The sequence below is a fragment of the Cryptomeria japonica genome, chromosome 8, assembly GCF_030272615.1.
Source record: "Cryptomeria japonica chromosome 8, Sugi_1.0, whole genome shotgun sequence".
NCBI lineage: Eukaryota > Viridiplantae > Streptophyta > Pinopsida > Cupressales > Cupressaceae > Cryptomeria > Cryptomeria japonica.
In genome coordinates, this window is record NC_081412.1 from 582,979,876 (window position 1) to 583,005,215 (window position 25,340).

The following is a 25,340-nucleotide window of genomic DNA, read 5'->3' on the forward strand; positions in this document are numbered from 1 at the left end:
CAATTATTTAAAAAAGTAATTAATTAAATTTGGAGGGAAAAGGTGAATATTTAATTAAAAGAAATGTTAATTACCTCTAGGGTTTGGATGGAAAGTGATAAAAAGAGAGTTATTAGGAAAAGAGAAAATATTCTACTCATTATCAATTTCGGAAAACCCTCATTTTGGAGAGCGTTGAGTTTTGGTGCAGCTCTTATCTTGAGGACGAAAAAATTCATAGTTTATTTAGGAATCAGAAGATGAAAACTTTTTGTTTCTCATTATTGATTCCATGTATGGGGGTTGAATCTGTTTCTAAATATTATTATTGGTAGTCAACAAGGAATGAGTAGTTTTACCTATGGAAAGGTAGTAGAGTGTTGGTCATACAGGTAATAGATGCCACCATCTTTACAAGGATGGAAATTATGGGATATGGAGCCATCACAAATTAGCTAGTTCATGTGAAGATCCTACCTATAGAGGGTGTTGTTTGGAAAAAGAGAGTTCTGGAACATTTGAATTTGCATTGCTTAAGGGCAAGCAATTCCGAGTGGGATAGAATCATCATGCCCCTTTTTTTGGTAATAATCTAGGTTATTGACTGAATTTCCCATTTCCTATTTTCCATGTTCTTCCCAAGCGCCATTTTGTGTACATGTTCTTGCTCTTCCTTCCCCCAATCCCTATATAAGGTCCTCAAAGTCTGATTTTGAAAGCATGCTCAATCTTCTATATGTTTGTCAATTAGTGGAGTTTCAGAGTTCTTTGTCCAAAAATGCTTTGAATGCTTTCCCATCTAAGTCCAGCCTTTCTTTGTTACCCATTGGACTTTTGAACATCTTCATCCTTTCAAACATATTTAATCTTCATCCTATCATGTGTTCCATCCTTCTCCACTCCTTTGTATTTGTTGAACTTTTAGACCTGTCTTTACTAGCATGCTTATTGCTCAATCTCCAACACTTGGAATTGGGGTATGAGTTTTGTGGAATCTTCGACCCCCAATCGTTGATATTCCTGCCTTTGTTTCCATTCTCTTTGTAATGTCATTAGTGGTTGGTTTTGGCACCATAACTTTTAGAAGTGCGAATTTTTCTCACCCATAATCATTGTTCAAATTTGAAGTTGCAGATATATATTATGGCCAACCCATTATTATTGTGACAGATATAAAGGGGTGAACACATCCATTATGAGGATAATCTTCAATTAACTAAATTCCTTTCATTATCTATTTTGAGCTCTTGTGTTCAAGCATGGGAATCCTAAGAAAGGCAATCTCATTTAGAGTTCATAATTGAGCTTCAGTTATTGGTATGAATTTTCTTTTGTAGTTAATGCTTTTGTAGAACTATTTAAATATTATAGTCGTTATTGTAATAAGGAGATTGAGATTTACACCTGTTATCTGCTGTTCATTGTAATGAGAAGATCATGAGTTATTCCTATCATTTGCATGTTTGAAATATTGCTGATGCATAAACAGTAATTCAAACTTGAGTTATATAAGATTTGAGTAAATGTTAGGGCCGATAGTGTTGTTATTCAAATAATAAGTGTGATGAAGGTTAGGAATCACATTTGCATTACTTTGGCCCTAGGACATTACGAGATGTCTTCTTCATGGAAATGGAACTTGGGTCTACAAAATGAATTTCATGATTCCCTATTGTTGTGACCTAATCACACATCACCCCGTTCCAATGGGGAACCCCTACATTTTTGGTCCTCTTGGTCTTTTGGTTTTGGTTCTTTGGGTCTTTTCGCAGCAATCCCTTCGGTCTCCCCAGTTTGCAAGTGTTTTTGATGAATTTTGATTAGGTTTGCAACTGTTTTGAGCAAATTTGACTGAGTCTGGAACCGGTTTTGTCTATTTTAGGGTTTTTCCCTTCAGACATAGATTTGAGGCCATTTCCTTAGGGTTTTGGAAAATCTGAATGTTGCAATGAAGTTAGGACCCTTCAATGAAGCTTCCAGTGAAATTTGAGCGAATTCTGAGCACTTACTTTTTTAAGTAAGTTTCTATTTTTAGTAAGCTTCATTGTCCCAAATTGGTCAAATATTGCCAAAAATCAAACTTTCTATTTTTAGTAAGTGTCACCCTTCCTCAGTTTGTCCTAATTTGATGTTTTGATGTACTTACTATTTTTTAATAAGTTTACTTTTGGCAAGTCTATCTCAGGCAGTGGTCAGGACATTGAAGGCAAAGCATACCTGAAAATCCAAGTCTAAATCTGGGAAATTGAAAAAGTAGATAGTTGACCAAAAAATGGCTAAGTATGAAATTCTTTCTTGAAGTGTAAAAAGCATGAAAAATATTCTAAGGCACGAAAAATCCACGTCATTCCGAAAATGGCAAAGAAATCCAGGAGATGGGCAAAAAATGTCCAAGGCAAGGAAGAATTTCTAAGTTTGTCAAAAGTCCTTCATCCTGATCAAAATGCATATCAGACTGAAGTTTGGGCTCCATGTAATGTCCCCTACTAGGTTTAAGACTGTTTTAACCATAATTAATCTATTTCAACAGACTTATGACTTAAACTAAATTTATTAGGAGACAATTCTATCTTAACCTGACTAAAATCACGGATAACGTAATCTTCTTTCTTATGTTGAACTGATGATAATCCAATCTGATTTATTTTCTCAGTCTTACTTGTCATTCAGATTATTAAGTTCGGTACTTAGATTATTAAATTTAGTACTCAAATTATTAAATTATAGTATTTAAATCATTGTATACCCAGATCGGTATGCTTAGCGGTACTATCTTTTATTACTATATAATAATATCAATGATCATATTCATTGTATGATGCAGAAGACATCATTTCTTAATGCAAAACAACGTTGTCGATTTCTCCTTCTATTCTGATTAAGCTGTGAGTATAAACACTAACAAAGAAAGATAGTTTCTACTTACCTGTGTGTACCAACTACGTCTCACGATGCCTTCATTTTTCTCTTGATAACACCCGATCCTTGTTTATTATCTCCTATTAGTCTTTCTTTAAGTATCACACCAAGAGCAAGGATGTTAGTGCCTCTAACTGAATAAGAGTTCTGATCTGATCTGATCGATGGCTGCCAGGTAATATATATATACCCTTTTTCCTTCCCTTCATGCATCGACTTCCCCTTATTGCTGGTAATAATACTTTCTGTATCCGGTATGCCGATATACTTATGCAATGCTGAAGATGCTAATAACACTGACGGTGATATGTTGCTGTTCCTGATCTGGAGATTTATGCTTGCAACAATGAATAATGGTGCTGTCTTGGATATGAATATGTATGCATGCAACCTGATGTGCCAAATGCAATGCTCGATAAAGAGCAGATCCATAAGGATATAAAGAATAAATAAAATACCAATCCCATGCCTGATTGTGGGTGTCTGATTGTCGTAATATATCTTGCAATATGAATGGATCGCATCTCTTCATAATCGATGAGACACAGCTCCCCAAGTCGAACTTCTTCCTAACTATCGGTTTACTTGATCAAGGAACCATAATCGCTGTCATCAACAGATCTTGTAATCGATGTCTTTGTTACTATAATATGTGCATTTTGATAATGCTCAACTAACACGATCGCTGACTAATCATCATTTCATCACCTAATTTCCTCTCATTAATATTGATTTTCATCACTAATCGCGGTTTGTTTGGATGCCTTAGTCTACTTGTAATCATATTTGATTTGTGTATTACTTCATCCTTTGTCTTATAATGATCTTCACTATTAATGGATATTGTCATCGATTGTATTCTTCCATGGACACTTGGCGAGTATACTTAGTCTTCCTCGATCTCCATGCCATGTATACGCTTCGACCAGATATCTCACCTATACATGATGATCGATATCTTCAAGACAATAGTCCCTTATTGCCAATGGTTACTAGTATTCATTCTTGAGATTATGCGTCCATAGTACTTAGTCGATGCTAATTGTTATTTAGACTGGGTAATTCTTATTAGTCATTGTCCACATTTATTATTGAATATATAAATTATGTGTTTATTATTTTAAATATATAAATTGTGTTTATAATATAATATTAATTTATTTTTATTTGAATATTTCAAACATTAATAAATATTAATTAAATAATAATATTTAATAAATAAATAGATTTCAAATAATCATTCTTTGATAATTATTATATTAATTAATAATAATAATTGTTTCATTTAGGATATATAACGATCAAGGAGGGGATATGACAGTCTTATTATAATATTAATATTATTTTTATATTAATGAATGATTAATATTACTATTAATATTATTAATTACATAATAAATGATAATTTATTATTATTATGAAGAATCACAAAATCTATTATTGATTACATCACCAGGATGTGGGGTTATGACAACCCTCTCACTTAGAGGAAAATTGTGAAGTCTCATAAATGAGACGATTTTCCCATATTATTAAATGTTAATTAATAAATGTTTTGATTATCGTATTTATTTAATCACAATAATCCAATGTCCAAAGAGGGGTTATGACACTCCAAATTAGGGTCATGGAGGAATTTCCAATTCCTCATGAATTCCTCCTGCATAGTAAAAATCTGCCCAAGTCAGTGCATGGGCACCAAATTGACCTCAAGGAGGAATTTCTTTCTTAGGCATGATTTCCTCCATCAAGGCTAAATCCCGCCCAAACTAGAAGGTGAGCGCCAAAGAGAGGTGGAGGAGGAATTTCCTCCTAAAACGTGAATTATTGCACAAGGTAAAATTAGCGCCCAAATTGGAGGAGTGCCAAAATGGTAAAGAGGAGGAATTTCCTCCCAAAGTGAAATAACCTCCTCCTAGTTGAATTTGCACTCTAGACTGAGATTGGGTGTCAAACAGGGCTAAGGAAGGAATTTTCCTTCCAAGACAGAACTCCTCATTAACATGGAAATTCCGCCCAAAAGTGAGAATGGGCACTAGATAGGGGTATAGGAGGAACTTCCATCCAAGGACAATATTCCTCCGTCATGTGAAATTAGCACTCAAGGATGAATGAGGTCGCCAATAGAAGTCAGGAAGGAATTTTCAATGTTTTCCAAAATCCTTCACAAAGTAGAAACAATACCCAAGGACAAAATTGAAGTGAAATTCATGGCCAAGGAGGAAAATTTCAAGTTTTCAAAAAATTCCTTTCTCAGGAAGAATTATGCCCAAGATGAAGAAATTCCAAGGCATGAGGAAAGTTTGACTAGGTGAGACATTTTCTCTCTCTTAAGTTCCAAAGCTCAAGATAGAAAAAATTCCTAAAAATTTGGAAAAGTGATTGATTGATCAAAAAATCTCTTTCAGAAAGAGATGTGCACAAGAACACGAGAAAATTCCTTCAGGATAAGATTTCTCTCTACAAGAATTTTCTCCTAAAAATTCCAGACGTATATGATTTCTTTCCAAGTGGACAAATTGACAAAATTCTTTCAGGAAAGGAAAATCTTTTAAAATATCTTTATGCATCTAGATTGGAAAGATTTTTGCAATTAATGAGTTGGCAACATGTAAAGGGAATATTCTGCATTCATGACACACAACTTAAGAATTTATGGAATTTTCCATTTTTGAACTCAACGTTGATGATAGGGCTTGTTTGCATGACGAGTTGTCAAAGGAAACATAACACATTTTAACTGCAATTGCCAATTTTAACCTTTCGCCAACTTTTAGCAACTTGGTAAGAGATTTCTATTTAAACGATGGATTGGAATTCATTTCTCACAACACTTATTGGAGAAATTCAAAGTTAGAGAGAGGTGGAGAAAAGTTAGAAGCAAAGAGTCTATTATTTTTCCAGAAGTTCTTGTTCTCAAAGGTTTTATTTTATTCCAAGTTTGGAATTTACAGGCTTGAATTCCTTTTTCATCAATTTATTAAATTCCTTTATGATGATTTTAATGTTATTTATTTTGTTTTGTAGGAATGGCGGAATCCAGTAAAGTTGTGAACACTTCACGGCAGGCGCAGATCAAGAATGAACTAAAAGGATTCCTTCCATAATTAAAGATTATTTCGAAGTGGAAGGAAATCAGCGACACAAACTTAGGGACTTTCCAGTTGGGAGAATTCCGGAATAGAGTTTTTGGAACGGCAGGACGTGCTCCATCAACCATTGCTACCAAGATTGTCAAGAGCGGAATTGTTGCAGCCACCGGTTTCCCTCTAGCCATCCAATACCCAGAGCTGATTATGGAGTGCGCGAAACATTATAATACTAAGAGGAGTAATGTTGACACCAGATGGCAAGAACCTGGCCAACCTGATAGTTGAAGCAATTGGAGACACATTTGGGATCTCGACATACCAATCCATGACTTACAGAACCAAAGAGAGAGTAGCGATGATCTATGATGCTGGCATCGAAAGATGTACTGGAATAATTAACAAGGCTTGGATGCAGAAGCCAAAACCGCATATTTCCAAGATGCCCGAGCAGATCACCAGTTTTGACTTTAAGCAAGAGTATGTCGACCTTGTGCTGATGTTAAGCAAAATTATGGAAGATCCACATGCCTTCATATTCAAAACTTGGATGTTTTACTTTATCAGTGAAGTAATGGAAGGCAATGGAATAGTAGATTGGGCAAGATTGATCAGCCACTACTTGCATGAGCAGCTGAAGAATTTGAAGCAAAAGCAATCCCAATCTTTTTATATGAACTCATATGTCATCTACTCATTGGCAAGAATGGGCAAATTCAATGGCTTGCTGGGACTTGGACAGTTGAAGGTCCACGAGTGCTATCTGCAGCTGCACTTGTATGATACTACTTCTTACAAGTTAGTTAGCAACACCTTTACAATGCACATAACCAGGTTGTTAAAAGGTGGTTTCCACACAAGGTTGTCGCAAGAAGCCAAAAAGCTGATAGAAAACTTTGGAGCCTGGTACATTCAATTTCCAAAGTTTACCTACATCCGAGTCCAAGGGTTTTCTTTTCAGCTGCATAAGCTACCGAGGTATCCAACAAACAAGATGGTGCTGCTAGAGCTTACTAGGCAATTAACCGCCTACGACAAAATCCAAAAGAAGATGCTGTCAATTGAATTTCCAGTTGTCCTAGGTGATTATGTAGAATTGTGTCTGACATTGGCAGCGATTGAAAAGTCCGTAGATGAATTGTTATTTTATCACCTGACATCCCATACGGCTAGATCCTACTTTGATCCACAAAACAAGATCAAGATGGTTGCCGGAGTGAAGCACAAGCATAAAATCCAGCTGGAGCATTACTAGGCTAATGCTAGGGATCTTGAAATCAAGAAAATAATATTCTCCAGATTGTCCCTTGACATGATAAGAATTTGTGAAGTTATTCAGGTGCCAGATCAGGTTAAGGAAGATGAACACGTGGTTCAACCGGAGTACGAAAATCTAAAGGATAGCTTATTCAGGCCCCTATAATATCCCCACAATTTTTTTTTTCAATTATTTTACAACCAACACAAACACCTGTTAGGGTTAGAAAATCAAATCCTAATACTATTGAAAGTAACCCTTTTCACCTTTTGATCACCAAGAGCCCAATTTGGGAGGGTGAGAGCATACAGTGTTGAGGGGATAGTTAGATGCAAGAAACTGAAATTGATTACAATACTTGGGCGGCAAGCCAGCCCCTTCCACTTTTCAGTGGGATAATGAGAACATTGAAAGATCACTTGGCGGTAAACCAGCCAAGGACAAGACAAGAAACTGAAGTAGCAATCACTCAACCACTTTTCAGCAGGAGGATGATTATTAAAACAAGGAAATAGATCACTCAACCACTTATGTAGTGCGAGGAGTAGGAATGAAAACAACAATCACTCTACCGCTTGTGTAGCGGGAGGACAGTATTACAAAATCCAAATGTAGGCGGCAAGCCAGCCTCTTCCACTTTTCACCAGGATTTTCTTTACAATCCAGAAATGGCTAATAGTACTACTATCCATCCTTACAATGATGAGATATGAATCTTAGAATAGAGAGAAGATACTGTCCATTACAATGAATACTTCCAAGCTAAACAAACTCAAACACATGCATAGAGAAATAACACACCACTGTTGTCGGGAATAATCATTATGTTATGTTGTTGTCAGTAATTATGGGTTACGACAGTCAGTTAGTCTTCCTGAAGGGCAGTTGGACGCGATGGTTGGTCGCACCCCTTCGGGTATTATATATTGCATACCTTTCCTTCGAAGTAGCATCATGACAGTCATATCTGGTGTGATGTTGTAAGCACTTGATGCACATGGACTGTTGAATTAATACAGAAACTGGTTCTTTAATATATTTCCGTTATGTTCTGTGCATTTACTTTCTGCGTTTAATCGTTTACCCGTATGTGCCAACCAACCACGGACTCCTATTCTGAAAAAGTAATTTGTAGTATGCAAAAAACAACCACTACCTAAATCACTGGAAAGCTCATAACTCGCCCAAAACACCTCCAAATGACACAAGAACAAAAGCAAATGAAAGATATGATAGAGGCGATAAGACTAGAACCCCAAACTTGCAACATAGATACCAAAAAACTTCAGCATGCAACCCGAGGCAGCCAAGAAGTGGTACGACCTAGCTGGGAAGTACGATTTGCAATATAAAATCCAAATCAGCAAGTGTTGATCTGCAAATTGGTAGACTCCATCGCCTAGGGGAAAGAATCAATCAAACCCAATATCTAGAATGACCTGGCAAACACATAGGGACCTACAAACAGATTTCTACTTCAGCACACACACCAACCAGCAACATGAACACTCAAAAAACACTCCAAACATCTGAAACTGAAACAAAAATCTGCAACATTGTTCCTCAAATCTACTTTGGATGAAGAGCAGTCACAAGCTCAATTAGTTGTTGTATTGCAAGCAAGAAACCAAGCGGTAGCTAGGAGGTATGCATTCCCCGAAGCTTCACTCCAAATTTCGGCAGCACTTCATTATATTTTTTTCATAGATGACAAATAGGAGCCTAACTCTCATATTTATAGATTCAGAGACTCAAATTCACATTCAAATGGCACCCAAATTCCTATCTTCTCATTTAAATTTCATTCCAAACATGTCCATGACTTGGCGTCACCCTCCTCTAGGCATAAGTTCGAACTTTTTCCTTGGTAAACAACTTTGCAACATAAACATCATAAACATGAAATGTTTTTTCATCCTCAATGCCATTTGACTTAGGAAAAATAATAAGATTTAAAATTTATTTTTCCCTTTCCTAAGTCACCCAACATAATAATTAAATATTAAACTTATGATAAAGTATTAATATTTAATAAATCACTTTCAAATCAAGACTGATCAATGCCAAATTGAACCCGAAATTGAAGTGCTAAAAACCAACAAAATTGACTGGGTCGGACCTCTGCACTGAACTGCTAAACATAGCAGAAATGGCACTTACTAAAAATAGTAAGTACTGAAAACAACTCCAAAAAGATTTCTCTTCGAACCTTGGAGATGAGCTCAGAAAACCTAGAAAGACTTAGAAATCTCGTCAACTGCCACCAACTTACTAAAAATAGTAAGTTCAGAATTCTTGTTGGAACTAAACGCATGTTACACCTCTGCAAAGCTTTCGTAAAACCCAGAAGGAATCCATAATCAGAATCATAGAATTCCAACTAGTCAAGCATCAAACAACTCACACAACCTCCTAAAATATTGAAAACCCTAGTTTCTGCTTCCAATTAGCCTACAGGTCTCCAGAATAGGCTAATGGCCCATTGAACTCCTCCTCACTGAGAAGGGGACATTACAACCCCAGATTGGTTAGAGCCAGAAGTTGATGATCTGAATGTTTTAAGTAGACGAGTCCTAAAATTTACTAGGCACTGGGTTGAACAACATATCACAAAGCTAAAAGGAAATAAATCTCAGCTGACCTACCAGTTGATGGGAGAACTGGACTCCCATAGTGAAGCAACGGAAGGATCATTAGCTACCCAGGCTAGAGAAGAGGGACTTCCACAGGATGGAACAAAACAAAGGAAAAAGAAAAATGTTCCGAGGAAGTCACAAACAAAGAAGAGAAAAGAAATCCAGCCAAACGAGCCACAACAAAAAAGACCAAGGATGGAGGATGCACAATCACTGGTTAGTTCTTCTGGTGTGCAAGAAGTTGAGATGTTTGTGCAGGAAGTCGCAAGGAGTTAGCCACAAGAAAATGTTCTTGACAATGCACAAGCACATGATATGCTCAGCATCAGTGCTTCTCATCGACCTATTGAGCAAGAGAATCAAAGGCAGGAACTTCCTCCCAATCCAGAACAATAGGATTGGGATGGTTTCATAGAGACAATTCTGGTGGGTGACTTAGGGATTTTTGAGGAAGTTTCATAGGAACAGGTGCGAATGGAAGTTCAAGATCAGCCAACAACCACTCCATACTAGTTGAAGGAAAGGATGAGAAAGGAGCCAAAAGAAGAAATGGATCCTGCGCAAGAATTGGAAAAAAGTCTAAGCAAAATAGACAAACTAGCAGAAAACAAGGCAGCTAGGAAGTTTTCTAAGATCAAACGAGACAAGTTGGGATCCAAGACATTGCACTTAGCTAAGCCTAGAGTGGATAAGGATAGAAGTGAAATCATGCCTGTTGAGTATGAGATCAGAGAAGTCAATTTAGGGCGTGCTTCCACGACACAAGTGGTCAAAGATTTTGATGAATCTTCCTTAGCACTGAAAGAACAAATGAAAAAGATGAAGGAAAAGAATAAAAGGTTGGGCAAAAATAGGGCCTTGTGTGAATATGTGCAGAGCCTAAAGCATCCACTCAGAGAAGAAGATCCATCCTTTGTTCCTCCTCCTCTTTCCAAGGAATCCATTAATGACATTGAATAAATAAGGAGAAGAGCTCAATATTCTAAGGAATGGGTGGAAGATGTCTTCGCTTCAGTTGGATAATTCATTGAAGACTTGGCTCAATTCCACTGGAGAATTCTAGCTATCCCAAACAGGTTGGAGATTGTGGATAGTTTATGGGAAGATGTGCATATTTACCAAGACTTGACTATTCTTCGACTTAGGGCATTAATGAGAGTTCCTAGGCAAATGTTGGTTGATGGGAAGGTTGTCCAAGAGAATGAAATTTATTACTTCCCACGGTGGTTTTATGCCATCAGCACTAGAAAGGAATCCTTTGAAAGATTTAGCAAAAAGTCAACATCACTGAAGGAATCAGTCAGGAAAGTTCAGGAAGAGGTTCTCAATGTAGTTGAGACCTTATTTACCAGAAGGTTGACTGAGGAAGAGCTGATAGTTGACTTCCTGAATCCTGAAGGACAAATTGCATGAGTTCTTCTTTGTGGATTCCTTTTCCAAGAGGCATCTAGAAAGCGTTCCTTGTTCTCCAGCACGATGCGAAGGAGTCAGGAGGCAGTGGCAAAATTGGGAGAAAATTTTCTCCAAGTGAGAAGAGGATATTTCCCTGCTAGAATTCAAGATGGAGAATGTGCCAAGTGTCCCCGTAGGAGAATTGTAGGCCGTCATTGCTAGATTCATTGCATTCGCCACTAATGAATGAGATAATGGTCATCCAATTTTGGATGAGAATCTTTTGACAGTATGATGGCATAGGTGGCACATTCATTGTTGGAATGTTTGACCAAGTGGCGGCTGATTCAATGCATGGCAGTCATCGTACTTAATGAGATAATAAAGCATCTTTTGCATGTAGCCAATTTTAGAGATAGTGGTGCATTCATTGCACAATGGGCAAATTTTAGCATAGTGGTACATTCATTGCACAATGGGCGAATTTTAGCATGATGGTGCATTAATTACATAGTGGGCAATTTTTTAATGTAAGGGGCGTTTGATGCATTGTGGGTGCCACTTTAAGCAAAGAGCAATTAGTTAGTAGTGGGCGTGATGCATCATAAATGTATGTTCCCACTATGTGGCATCATGAACTTGGAATCTTTTGGTCAAACCCTAATTAGGGTTTGCATGTTTAATCTTAGTCATTGATTGATTTGTAATCTAGGCCGTTCATTTTCAAGCTGGAAGCCTATATATGGGGTCACCCCCTCATTTGTAAAGGGGGGGGATTGTATGAAATTGTTGCGATAAGCTATTGAAGTAATAAACAGTGATATATTGTTCTCTGATGGTATACACTTGTGTTATTTTGTGGCTTGCATGGTTTCACTTTCCTCACTTAGTTTAGATTTATTTCCAAAATTAGATGAACAAAGTTGATTGCAATGTTTCACTGTGAGATTGATTGCTCATACCTTTTGTTAATAGATGATTTTTATCAACAGTGCAAGGTTGGACTGAGCTATTTTATGTGTGCACTTATTCTAAATTATTGGATGAACATTGTTCTCTGATGGTGTTCATCAGTGGTTTAAAACCTTTTAAACACAACCTCTAAAGATTGCACCCGCTTCATGTAGTTGTTTGCTAGTGGTGAAATGAAGTGTGGTTGATCCCATCTGAAACATTGCCATCTATTGAGTTCTTAGATTAAAATAGCTTTCCTAAACCCTTTCCCATTTTATTTTCAGCATTTTCTCATTGAAAAGACCCAAAAAAGAGTTATTTCATTGCCAAATCTTGGGAGAATATCCTTGAAGTTACAAATTTGCTGAAATCTTCTTTAAGTGCGTGTAAGTCCCCTTGGATTACCAGCATTTCACATCAAGCCAACTGAGTTCACATCCACTGCATAATCGGAACCTTGGAATCAACTGTATGAACTTGTCGCAATCTTAGCATACATTGGACTTTGATCAAAACAGGATAAAGTGACTGTTGGAAAACTTTATTCTATGTTGGTGTGGTCATAAAACACCGCTCAACACCTACCACTCACCATAAGTGCGTTGGGATTTGCACAATTAATACTTTTATTGCTTGCTAGATTGCTATAAGTTAATAGTTAAACACCCAATCTAGCTCAGCATAAAACTATAGTAGGAAGTATATTTCAAACAAGCACATGTAATTAAGCTGCTAATTCATATTATACATAAAGCACAGCATTTTAAGAAGATATTAAAGACTGTGTAAGACTGTTGTACATAGTCCATGTCCATTGTACAAATTAACATAATTTGCAAGTCTTGGGTTCTCTTGCTGTTATCAGTCCATTCTAATGTCTGCCATCACCAGTTTGCAATGGAGATAGTGCATTATTAGCTCCAATCTTTGCCGATAGGGTTTAAATCGGCTACAAAATATCATTCTGTGAGTAATTTATAGCCTTCTTCAAGTTAATCAGCCTAGGGTTTGCTGTACGTTCTGTTGCTGCATTACTGTTTGGATTTATGGAGTTTCCTACAATATTTCCAGCATCAATGATTAATTCTATATTTCATTGTGAAAATTTGTGCAGTTCATTGCCATATTGCTCTATATATTATTATTGTAAATGATTACTGTATTCTGGAAGGCATAGCAGCTAGATCCTTCATCTGATATTGCTCGGCATTGTAAGGGAGATTGGAAGATTAGGCACCAAGATCCACATTCATTTCAGTTGTATTTGCATGCATTGTCAGCTGTGAGACTTTCCGCCAACAAGCATATATGATGTAATCTAATCACTATATGCTCTCACCTTGCCCATCTCGGGATCTTGATGATCAGAAAGTGCTAGATTTCTTTTTTTGATATTGGAAATTTGACAAGTATCCCACTCAGGACATTACACAATATGACTTCATGGGATCTACCTTGGAGAAGGCCTCCATATAAGGGTTGATATGGTGATGTAGTAGCTTTGGATTCATGCAAAATATTTTAAATTTTCTTTTTCAGGAAATTTTTGTTCTAAGATGAGGAAGGTCCAATCTTGAAGTAAGTATGCAATTTAGGAAAAGTGGAGGGTTGAAACAGAAACATACTAGTTGAACAAATGGAATTGTTACTACCACATTAGAGAAAGGTAAAGTTTGGTGACAAATGGAGGTTTAAATAACTCTTCAATGAAGGTTTTGTCCCTCAAATGTGTAATTTGGTTGATAAAAAAATAAATATGGATTATGGCAGTTTAAAATCTTTGGTACAATACTCAAATCATCATATAACCACATTACAATCATTCCATCTACTTTTTTCTCTTATATTTCCATGTGTTTTCACGGAAGTTCTGGTCTGAATGATTTTTTCACAGCCACTTATAGTCCTATAGGTAGTTATTACCATGTGTATGTTAAAATTCCATAGCCTACATGACCTGTTTATATTTTTCCATCGTAGGAAAATAAGGTCTGTTCTCTAATAGACCATTCGGTCCTCATATTGGTTGGAAAACAAGTAGTGCATTTAATTTTTCTAATTGGTTTAGGGGAATATACATGCGTTCAATTCTTGGAGTTTCTCATACCATCTGTGATAGATAAATTTTCAATAACCAATTTAGTGCTCAGTACATATGTGGCATTATTGGGGAGCATAATTGTCCCATTTGGATATCTTTCTAGCTGGTGTACTGTGGATGTTTTGTGAAAATATTATTTTAGATCACACTTGAGGATTTTAATTGGAATGTGACTAAAACAAACCTGGTTTTGACAAGTCACATATATATATATATATGAATTAAACTATATAGTTGCTTTTTTAATTAATGAATCCTATTTGATATTATTATGGTAACATTTTGCTCTTTCTGTTGTTGTTGGAAATCATTTTAACATTTTTATATTAGTGGTATTGAGACAATTATTTAGAACATCTAAGATTCTAAGTTCTAACCCATTTTATGTAGTACTTATTTTTTGTATTTCTGAATTTTAAAAATGTCATGCTAGGAACAAGCCTAAGATTTTCTTTTGCAGCTTGTCTTGTCTACAGGGACAGGTGTGAATGGTTTTACGCTAGATCCCTCTCTTGGAGAATTTATTTTGACTCATCCAAACATAAAGGTATTTTAAAAAACCTAACTACTCTTTTTTTGGCATTCCTTAACTGTAAGCTTTATATTTTTAATTTTTGAACTTTGATTCAAGAGCATCCATGGTGTAGGGGCTATTTTCATCAACCAAAAATATTTTTAATTTTTAATTTCCTAGTTTAGTTGAATAAAAGTTGTAGGTAACAAGGTCAATTTTTTTAATAAATATTGTGGTCACTTTCTAAAGTTGCAGCCTTATTGTAATTTGAATGCATTTCACAGGCATTTACAAGGCAAAATATTCAAATATGCCTTCTTGGGCGTGGAAATTGAGAGTTACAACTTGGCATGACACAAGGAATCTTTCTTTAAATGCATCTCATTCAAAATGGGTGTGTTGTGACCATTTCACAACTTCATCCCATCAAAATGGGGACCCCCTCTTTCTTCAAAGCTTTTGAGTCTTCTAGCTCTCATCCCTTGCAAATCCGGTTGAGTGAAGGCTAAGTAGGCTCTTCAATGAGTTGATCAAAGATTAAGGTGGTGAAAGAATGAGTGAAAGGTATCAAAGAGGGGGAGATCTAGCTGTCTACCTAAGGTTTTTCCCATGATCTAATCATATTTCGTCAAAAGGCATGTTGAAAGAGCAAATTTTGATTAAGGATATGAAGACTTCTATTGCTCCCAAAAACAGAGCGATCTCCCCTTGATCACTTCCTTTGCTCCAAATTTAGAGCGATGTGGACTTCTTTTGCATTTTGGAGACGAGGAGTGAAGTCAATGCCTTTAGCATCAAGATTGATCATGGGGCAAAGGGTAAAAGCATCATGGATTGAGAAAGGAATGAAGACAAAATATAAACTTCATAAATCATTTCCTTTGCTCACAATTTTGAGTGATCTGCCTTAATATGCCCTACCTTTGCTTTCAAAGAAGAGCGATCTCCTCTCGGAATGGATTAAGACATGTGAATTTCCCCTTGTCACCATATAATGTCTTGGTTTGGGTCATAAGTCAATCAGCAACTTAAAATCTGGCTAAGTGTTACAGCACTTCCATTGCTCCAAAATTTTAGCGATGAGCATTTCAAGACTTCCATTGCTCCAAGATTTTAGCGATGGGCTTTTCGAGACTTCCTTTGCCCACTGTGCATATTTGAGCGAATTCAGTGCCATTGGCAATCAACTTGATGATTGAAAGGAGAGATGCACCATCGTTTTGACAAAGAGAAGGATGGAGATGGCGAACTAAACTCACTTCCTTTGCTCTTCAATTTTAGGGATGATCACCATAAACTTCCTTTGCTCTTGAATTTTAGCGATCTGCCTTAGGAGGATTTCTTTTGCTCACCAGTTTTAGCGATGTGCATTAGACTCATTTCTGTTGCCTCCAAATTTTGGCGATACCATTAAAAGAAGTTCCATTGCCTCCCAACTTTAGCGATCTGCTTTCTCATGCCCATTAAGAAGATTGAGTGAATATATTGGCACCAAAATACAAAATTCGAATTTGAATGAAAATGTGTTTAATTGTCAAAGTCGGCCAGCATTGAAAGATAATAACATTTTTTTTTTCTTTTTGCTAAACCAAGTCGGCCTTCACCTCAAAAGACACAGCTTTTGCCCCTAGCGCCTATATAAGATCATTTAAAGGATCATTTCAGACGTCAAATCAAACCATTCTCCTTCTCTAAACAGCAAATTTAAGAGCAGACCATCATCGTTAACAGCGAATTTGATCTAAAGTGCAGAAGTAGCGAACCCTAAGGGCAGAAATATTAATTATGATCAATAAAGGAAGCAGACTTATTCAGTGAAGGAGCATATTTACTCATAGAGGAGGCAAACTTCATCATAGGGATAACAAATTCAGTCATCAAGAGGGGCGAATTTCATCGAGTATAAGGCAGATTTATTGATCCACCTTCAGCATCAGCGAAATACCCAAGCATTTCCAGACATTTCTATTGATCAAGTGCATCAACTCAAAGGTGAAATCAGTAAAATCAGAGGTAAGTATAATTTCCACAGTGATAAAGTCATCTGCACGTCTGATTTAGGACTAAATTTTGATCATTTTTGTAAAATTAGATGCTGCAAATTCATTACAAGGTGCAGATAGGCATTCTAAAATAAAGAAATAAGTGTTTCTAAATCATTCACTTTTAAGTTTGTTTAGGGTTTGCATAAGCTTCAATCATTGTAATATCTATTATTATCATCGGTAGTTTAAGTATTCTTCACCACAATCCTAATTTAGGCAACTCTTTCTAGGTGAAAAATGTCAGCCCCAAAGACGAGTGGAGTCGGCACTCGACAAGCGCTCATCAAGGAGGATCAAAAGAGCGATGTGTTGGAAACAAGGATCACATCTCATTGGAGCAGCGTAGGAGATACTAGCCTTGGAAGCTTCGATGTCAAGAAATTCCGCAAAGCACCATACATAGGCAAACGTTCATCAACGGCTAAGAGAATAATAGAAAGTGGAATCATCAAGGCGGCCAGTTTCTCGCATACTGTGCAATGTTGTAACTTGATGGTCGAATGCGCCAAACATTATGACTCTCATACAAGAACCATAGTAGCTAATGGAGAAGTACTTGCATACCTATCAGAGGCAGCCATCAGTGAAGCATTTCATCTACCTGAGTCTTACTATGATGATGATCCAGAGACATGTTTGAGAATCATCAACAAGCATTGGTTATTGAAGAGCAGGGCGGCAAGAGCAAGATACCCGGAAGAATACATTGAATTGATTTCCAAGATGAATTTAGAGATTTGATCACCTTGCTCAACCGAATCACTGATGCATCTCAAGCTTTCTACTTCGAAAATTGGATGTTCTTCTTCATAGAAGTGATCATGCAAGGGAAAGGTATAATCAATTGGGCAAGGATCATCAGTAATAGCCTAGATGTGCAATTGAGGAGACTCATCCACACCAAGACCTTCTATATGAGCTCTTATGTTATATATTCTCTTGCTAGAAGTCATGAATATGCTGGACTAGTGCATAAAGGAGTAGTTGGAAGAGGACCTGGAGAGATAAGAGCTTGTGACTCATATCCACATTTGCACCACCCAGTTAAACAACCCTATAGGAGAGTCAATGATGCTTTCACCATGCATATCATGAGGATTTTACAAGGAGGAATTCATCAATGATTGTCTCCAGAAGCACAAAAATTGATCAAGCAATTTGGTGCATGGTTCATCCAATTCTCAAAGTTCACCTACATAAGAATTCAAGGATATTCTTCTCCTCCATATATGTTGCTACGCTATCCAGCAGATAGAATAGTGTTGCTTGAGGTGGTAAGGTAGTTATTAGCATATGCCAAGGCATTAAGGCACAAACATGGACCCAACATTCCTACTCCTATCTCACTTGGAGATTCAATAGAAGTTTGCCACTCTCTTCAAGTTGCCAAGAGCGCCGAAGAGGAATTATCTCTCTATTCATTCATGCCATATACTCAAAGATAATTTTGACCCTTGTGATAACATTAAGAATGCTGTCAGGAAGAAATACAAGCATATATGGCAATTAGAGGACTTTTGGATGAATGTGCAAGATGATTTTGAAGTAAAAAAGATGCATTCTAGGCTACCTCTCAACATCATCCGAAAATGTAAAGCCTTTAGCGTTGCCGATCAAGCACAAGATAGCGACAAGTATCTTCAACCAGTTTATGAGAAGGTAGAAAAGAGTATAAAGATCAATTGCAGTGAAGTTGAGGACACAAATTTGAAAAACTTGATAAAGCAAGTCTTGGCATATACAAGCAAGTGGATAGAAGTCCAACATCATAAGTTGAAAGAACAAAATGTACAATTGACATTTGAGTTGGAAAAGGAAGATGATGAGAATGATGCAATCGCAAGTGGAAGCACCACTCAATCAACCCCTTCCAAAGGTTCCAAAAGAAAAGAGAATCAAAAGGAGAAAGAACCATCAAAGAAGAAGCATACGTCAAATTCCGGTCATCCTTCCAGCACTTCTTCCAGACGTGAAGATATGATGAACCAAGATGCAAGCCATGAAAACCAAAGGCTTGATCGAGATGCAAGTCATGAAGTGATTGAGTCCATGGAATCTATAGTCCAGAATGACAGAAGTGAGACAAAATCAAGAAAATCCTATTCAAGTGAATGATGAGGATGAAAGAGAAGAAGGCAATGAAACAATTTCTCCTCCTAGAAATGGACAATTGCTTGAAGAATCACAAGTAGGGGAAGGTAGATCTGCTATCCCTGCATGGCTTAAGGAGAGGCTTGTCAAGGAAGTAATACCAATTGGTGAAGAACCATTGTGTGATTTAGATAGTCTCTTAAGCCAGATTCAGGAGGTCACGGAAAGAAAGAAAGCAACAAAGATGTCCAAGGTGATTAGAGATGATACAGGATCTCAAAAAATACAGATTGCTACCCCCATGGTTGATAAATTTGAAGATGAGATTACAACAGAGGAATATGACATGGAAACTATTGATTTGGGTCCAATTAATCCAAGACAAGCCATAGGTGATATGAATGATTCAGTGAAAACGGTTCATGACATGCTAAGGCTGGAAATAGATAAGAATAGAAAATTGGAGAAATAAATAAGGGCGTGGAGAAACTATTTCCAGCAATTCAATGAACCATTAGGATGGCAGGATCCATTAGTCACACCTCCACCATTGCTTCCTTCAGAATCTTTGGATCATATGGAGAAGATAAGAAATTCGGCACAGTTGATGGATGTATGGATATAGTTATCCTTCACAATGGCTAACAAGTTTATAAGAGATATGGCAAAGACACTTGATACAACTGCAAACATCCTTGTAAGAACTCAAGCTCTCAAAGATGCATTCGACACTTTTGTTTATACTAGAGACATCACCATTCCCGGTCTACAAGTATTGAGGAAGACACCTAAACAGATTTTGGTGAGAGAAGGGATATTTAAAGATGGGCAATTACCTAACTTCTTACAATGGGGAAGCTTGCTTCACATAAAGAAGGTCGTCTTTGAGGATATTAACAATAGATGCTATTAAGTTAGTGAAGCAGTTCACTTGATTCAAGATAAGATTATAGAAGTGATGCAAATCATCCTTGAGAGGGTGATAGAACTTGGAACAGATATAGAAATCAGTGAGTTGGAGGGAAGACTAAAAGTCATTTTCCATGGAACTGGTGAGTTAATCACATAAAAGCAGTTAGATGATATTCAAGCACTTATGATATTGATCGACAAGACAAGAGATCTCAAAACAGAATGGGATGCTACTTTCGCCTCAGCCCATGGAGAAGTCATCTATTTGGAAGAGCAATAGAAAGATATGCCATCAAACTGTTGTGACATATTCACACATCGCCCCATTGCAAATGGGGACCCCTGCTTTTTGCTTTCTGGGGTTCGCCTTCTAGGTGTTTAGGGTTCGTTTGTTAGCCTTTGCATTTTGAGTATCATCCTTGAAGGTCTGAGTTAGGTCTAGTTGGTGAGTGATGAAGTCTGGAATGTCATCCTGATCTTCAAATGCCCTGAAATTTGGCTAAGTCTGGAATGCCCTGATCCTGAAATTTGGCTAAGTCTGGAATGTCTTGATCCTGAAATTTGACTAAGTCTGGAAAACTGAAGAATCCTCCAAAAACTAGATTTTGCAATATAACTCCTGGAGGTTCGAAACCACTCTCAAACATCCTGGAAGTATATATGGAATATAACTTAAAGTATAAATCTTTCTTCTTTCTTATACTTAAATGTTATATTCCATAAAATTATCCTGACGGAGAGTCCAAAATGTCAAATTTCGCTCCTGACCCTTCCAAAGGGTCCAAAGCGAATTTCGCTCCTGACCCTTCCAAAGGGTCCAGAGCGAAATTCTCCATAAGACATTCTACTTTGACCAAAACCTAGAACTAATGCATTCCTAGGCTTGAATGAAGGCAAAAGCACTTGTTTGAATGAAGAAATGCGAAAAAATGAAGTTAGGATCATGGCGTAAGGTGAATTTCGCTCCTGACCCTTCCAAAGGGTCCAGAGCGAAATTCTTATTTCCTCTATTTTTTTCCTTAGCTTGACCAAGTTTGTAGACTTTTGAGGCATAATTGAGAAGGTTTGATGCAACTTTGCCTTGGAGAGGAGATTTTAGACCTTGGGATGATGGATTCTAGCTTGGGAGAGGAATTTCGCTCCTGACCCTTCCAAAGGGTCCAGAGCGAAAATCCTTATAACTCTCATTTTCCTTGTTTTGGATGGGCGTTGGTTTATTAGGCTTTGTGTGTGAGTCTTGATGTGTTCTTGCCTTGAGAAGTGTTTTGAAAAGGAAGAATCAAGCCCGAATCATGATTTTTGCTCTTGACCCTTCCAAAGGGTCCAGGGCGAAAATCCTCCTAGACCTCATTTCCTTCCCTATTTGACCAAATTGTGATGTCCAAAGCATGTTGAAAGGGGAAATGGACATGATCTTGCCTTTGAGAGTGTTTGGAGGTGAAAAAAAATGAAGGATACTAGCCTAAAAAGTGAATTTCGCTCTTGACCCTTCCAAAGGGTCCAGAGCAAAATTCTTGAAAGCACTCATTTTCCCTCTAGCCAAAGTCAGGATCTCGGTGGAGATGCAAGAGAAAGGATCTATGTTTGCCTCTCAAAGAGGATTGGAGTTGGAAAAGTCAAGAATCAAGCTCAAAAAGTGAATTTCGCTCCTGACCCTTCCAAAGGGTCCAAAGCGAAAATCCTTATATCTCTTGTTTTCTTCCTTGTTTTGGCTAGGCATTGGCATGATGAAGGAGGAATTAGTATGTTCTTGCCGTGAGAGGGAGTGGGATGATTTGGAAGATCAAGATTTTAGCCCAAAAGAGAATTTTGCTCCTGACCCTTCCAAAGGGTCCAGAGCGAAATTCCTTACAAACCTCATTTGCTACCTTGTTTGGGCTTGAAACCTTGTTCCTTAGGTGGAAAATGATCTATGTTTGCCTCCAGAGAAGATTGAAGTTTGAAGAATGAGCAATCAAAGCCTAACTCAAGATTTTCGCTCCTGACCCTTCCAAAGGGTCCAGAGCGAAAATCTACCTAAGACTCATTTCCTCCCCTGTTCGACCAAATTTTGATGTCCAAGGCATGTTGAAAGGGAGAATGAACATGTTGTGGCCTTTGGGAATGTTTGAAAGAGTTGAGGAATGAGTGTTTTAGCCAAGGAAGGAAATTTCGCTCCTGACCCTTCGAAAGGGTCCAGAGCGAAATTCCTTACAAGCCTATATTTTTAACCTTGCTTGAGCTTAAAACCTTGTTCCTAGGGCGAAGAGAGATGAGATTTTACCTTGCAAAGAAGATTGGGATTGAAAGAATGATGATTTTGGTCTAGAAAGGGAAATTCGCTCCTGACCCTTCCAGAGGGTCCAGGGCGAAATTGTGCAAAACCTATCTTTTCCCTTAGTTTCATGCCAAATCCAGTGTGGATCATGATTAAAGAAGGCCTTAGGAATGACTCCAAATTGCCAATGATTATCAAGATTGAAGGAATTGAGCCAAATGATGAAAATCGCTCCTGACCCTTCCAAAGGGTCCAGGGCGAAAATTCTTCAATCACCTATTTTCCCTTGCAAAATCAAGTCAAACTTGGGTTGGATGAGAGGAGAGAAGTGTTTTCTTGCCTTGTGAGGTGGATTCAAGTTGAAATAATGGAGGAATAAGCTCAAAACAAGATTTTCGCTCCTGACCCTTCCAAAGGGTCCAGAGCGAAATTCTTGGAAACTCATTTTTTCTTCTTGGAGATGGTCAAATTCTTGAGTTTTATGGCATGGTTAGATGGACTTTGAAGTGTTCTTGCCTTTGAATACTGGATTGAGGTAATGGAGTAGCCCAAACAAGCTCAAAATAGGAAATTCGCTCCTAAGCCTTCCAAAGGGTCCAGAGCGAAATTCTTAAGATCACCCTTTTACCTTGCAAATCAAGTCAAAATTTTGGCTTTTATGACCTGGAGAGGAGTGAGGCAAGGTGTTCTAAGTCTTGGAGGTGATTTGAAGTTGAAAGGATGGTGAAATAGCCCTAAAACAAGATTTTCGCTCCTGACCCTTCCAAAGGGTCCAAAGTGAAAATCCTAAAATCTACAATGTTCCACGGGCGTTGGGGACGGGGGGACGGGGGGGACGCGTTTCCGGGACGGGGGGACCAAGGGCCTAAATTTGGGACGACGGGGGGACGACGGCGGGGGGGGTGGCGGGGTGGTGGTGCTCATATACTTATACATATACATATAGTACTTGAAAAACTAGTTTTGAAAAGATGTATGACAGTATTACAGTGTAAGAATTACATTTCAAATGAGACTATAGGAAATTTGAAATACTAAATCTAAATACCAATATTTCTAAGTTGTGTTGTTATATGGAGCCTAATCAAACTCGGAGGTTAGATTTTCCCTACTTCTATCGGCGCGGTTTCCCCCTATATTTTTCAACGGGGGTTTGGGGGCAGCGCCCCTTGCGCGTTTCCGGGTGTTATTTTTCTATTGGCCCACGTCCAATTAGAGTTACCCCTTAACCCTCAAAAAACTTAAAACTCACTTTTTTTTTAAATTTTAATTTTAAACATTGCATATAAGTGGGGGCGACAGGAGACGTCTGGGCGTCTCTCCGTCCTTGGAGAGACGTCTGCACGTCTCTTGAAGGACGGGAAGACGCCCAAACGTCTCCCAAGGAGACGTGGAGGCATCTCCATGTCTCTCTGGGAGATGCCCAGACGTCTCCCAAGGAGACGTCTCCATGTCTCCACGTCTCCCTGGGAGACGCGGGGACGTCTCCGCATCCCGGTGGTGCTTGGGTGGCGGTGGCAGGTAGATGTGGAGACATGGAGACGTCTCCGCGTCCCGGTGGCGCTTGGGTGGCGGTGGTGGGACAGCGGGGGACGTCGCGTCCCCGTCCCTCCATCCCCGAGATGTTTCTGACGGGGGGACGTGCCCAAAAAGGGGGGGACGCGTCCCCGTGGAACACTGAAAATCTACCTATTCCTTTCAAATTTATGCTAAGCTATGCCTAGACCAAGGTAAAAGATGCCCTTGTGATTGCCCTTAAGTCGATGGTTGTCTCCATAAGTGATGATTTTAGGCCAGAAGAGGAAATTCGCTCCTGACCCTTCCAAAGGGTCCAAGGCGAAAATCCTTCAATCACCTATTTTGCCTTGCAAAATAAAGATAAACTTGGGTTAGATGAGAGAAGAAAAGTGTTTCCTTGCCTTGTGAGGTGGAATGAAGTTGAAATGATGAAAAAATGAGCTACAAACAAGAAATTCGCTCCTGACCCTTCCAAAGTGTCTAGGGTGAAATTCTTATAGGGTCTGTTCCTGGAGAAAATCTTGGGCAAGTTTCATGTTAATATCTTTTTGTTGATGATTTAAGTTGAAAATGCTATGTTGAAATGAATTTATGATGTGTCCTTAATCATCTTTTGGTTTGTTTTGGCAGATGAAAGAAGACCAGGCCAGGACAAGGACGGCCTTCTCCAGCCCAGCATCAACAAGGACGACCTTCTCCAGCCCAGCATCATCAAGGACGACCTCTTCCAGTCCAACATTTGAAGGAAAGACAAGGTGGCATCCCAGTCATCACTCCTCCAGTCGGGTTGGTCCACTTCAGCATGTCTAGATTCAATGTACCTGACTCATCAAAGATGGCACTAACTTCGATGTACCCACCCCAGCTATCCATTGGTCGAATATTCTAGAGAAGACATGTGTCCAAATAATGCAATTATTTCATTGGTCAGAATTAAGTTTGTTGTAACAAACCCTAATTAGGGTTTCATTGTAAAATCTCGGCCATTGATCTCAAAGTGATCTGAGCCATTGAATTGTATTGAGGGCGCTATATAAGCCCTGGCTCCTCATTTGTAAAGGCTAATAGTTAGTCAATAATAGCTAATAGTTAATAGTTAGTAATAGAGGCCAGAATAGTAGAATAGCAATTGGAGTAGATTAAGAAGAGAAGGCAAGACATTGTTGCCTTGATTGTAAAGACTTCTTTTCATTGAAGATATGGTGGAATATGTTGTTTCTTTGCAATGTGCATGGTCTCTTGTTGAATCTTCATTTTTGATGATAGATGATTAGATTGAGTGAAGAAAATTGTTGAATGCACCTGTGTGGAATCTGTCTAGTCCATACCACTAGCCTCTTATTGATGGTAAGTGCGCCCTGCGTGGTCAAATGGCATAAAATGAGCTTAATCTTATGTCGTTACACGTCTATTGTTCATGCATTATTTTGAATGGTGATCATTGTTAGATGGTGTACGATTTGAACGTATTGGAAGCACCCCTTAGAAGATCGCACTGAGTTGGTGTTGAATTGTTTAACCTGATGGTGAGACCCAGCCCAGTAGGACTCCACCTAGTCATTCATCCATCTTCTCGCATTCTAGATGGTAGAGTAGACTTCCCGAACCTTGCATCTTTTGCCATTTGTTTGTCTTCCAGTTAGTGAATAGGACTTGTGATTCCAGCAAATTAGAC

At 38.1% G+C, this 25,340-nt stretch overlaps 1 protein-coding gene across 2 annotated transcripts in view; it reads left to right on the forward strand.

Annotated features, from left to right (window-relative positions):
• Window positions 1-25,340, forward strand: part of LOC131054660 (fructose-1,6-bisphosphatase, cytosolic) — a 143,601-nt gene that overhangs the window by 39,853 nt on the left and 78,408 nt on the right. For both annotated transcript variants that reach the window (XM_057989211.2, XM_057989210.2), the window contains one exon: window positions 14,789-14,875. In XM_057989211.2, coding sequence (XP_057845194.2) covers window positions 14,789-14,875 — 87 coding nt within the window. The remainder of the gene's footprint in view (window positions 1-14,788; window positions 14,876-25,340) is intronic.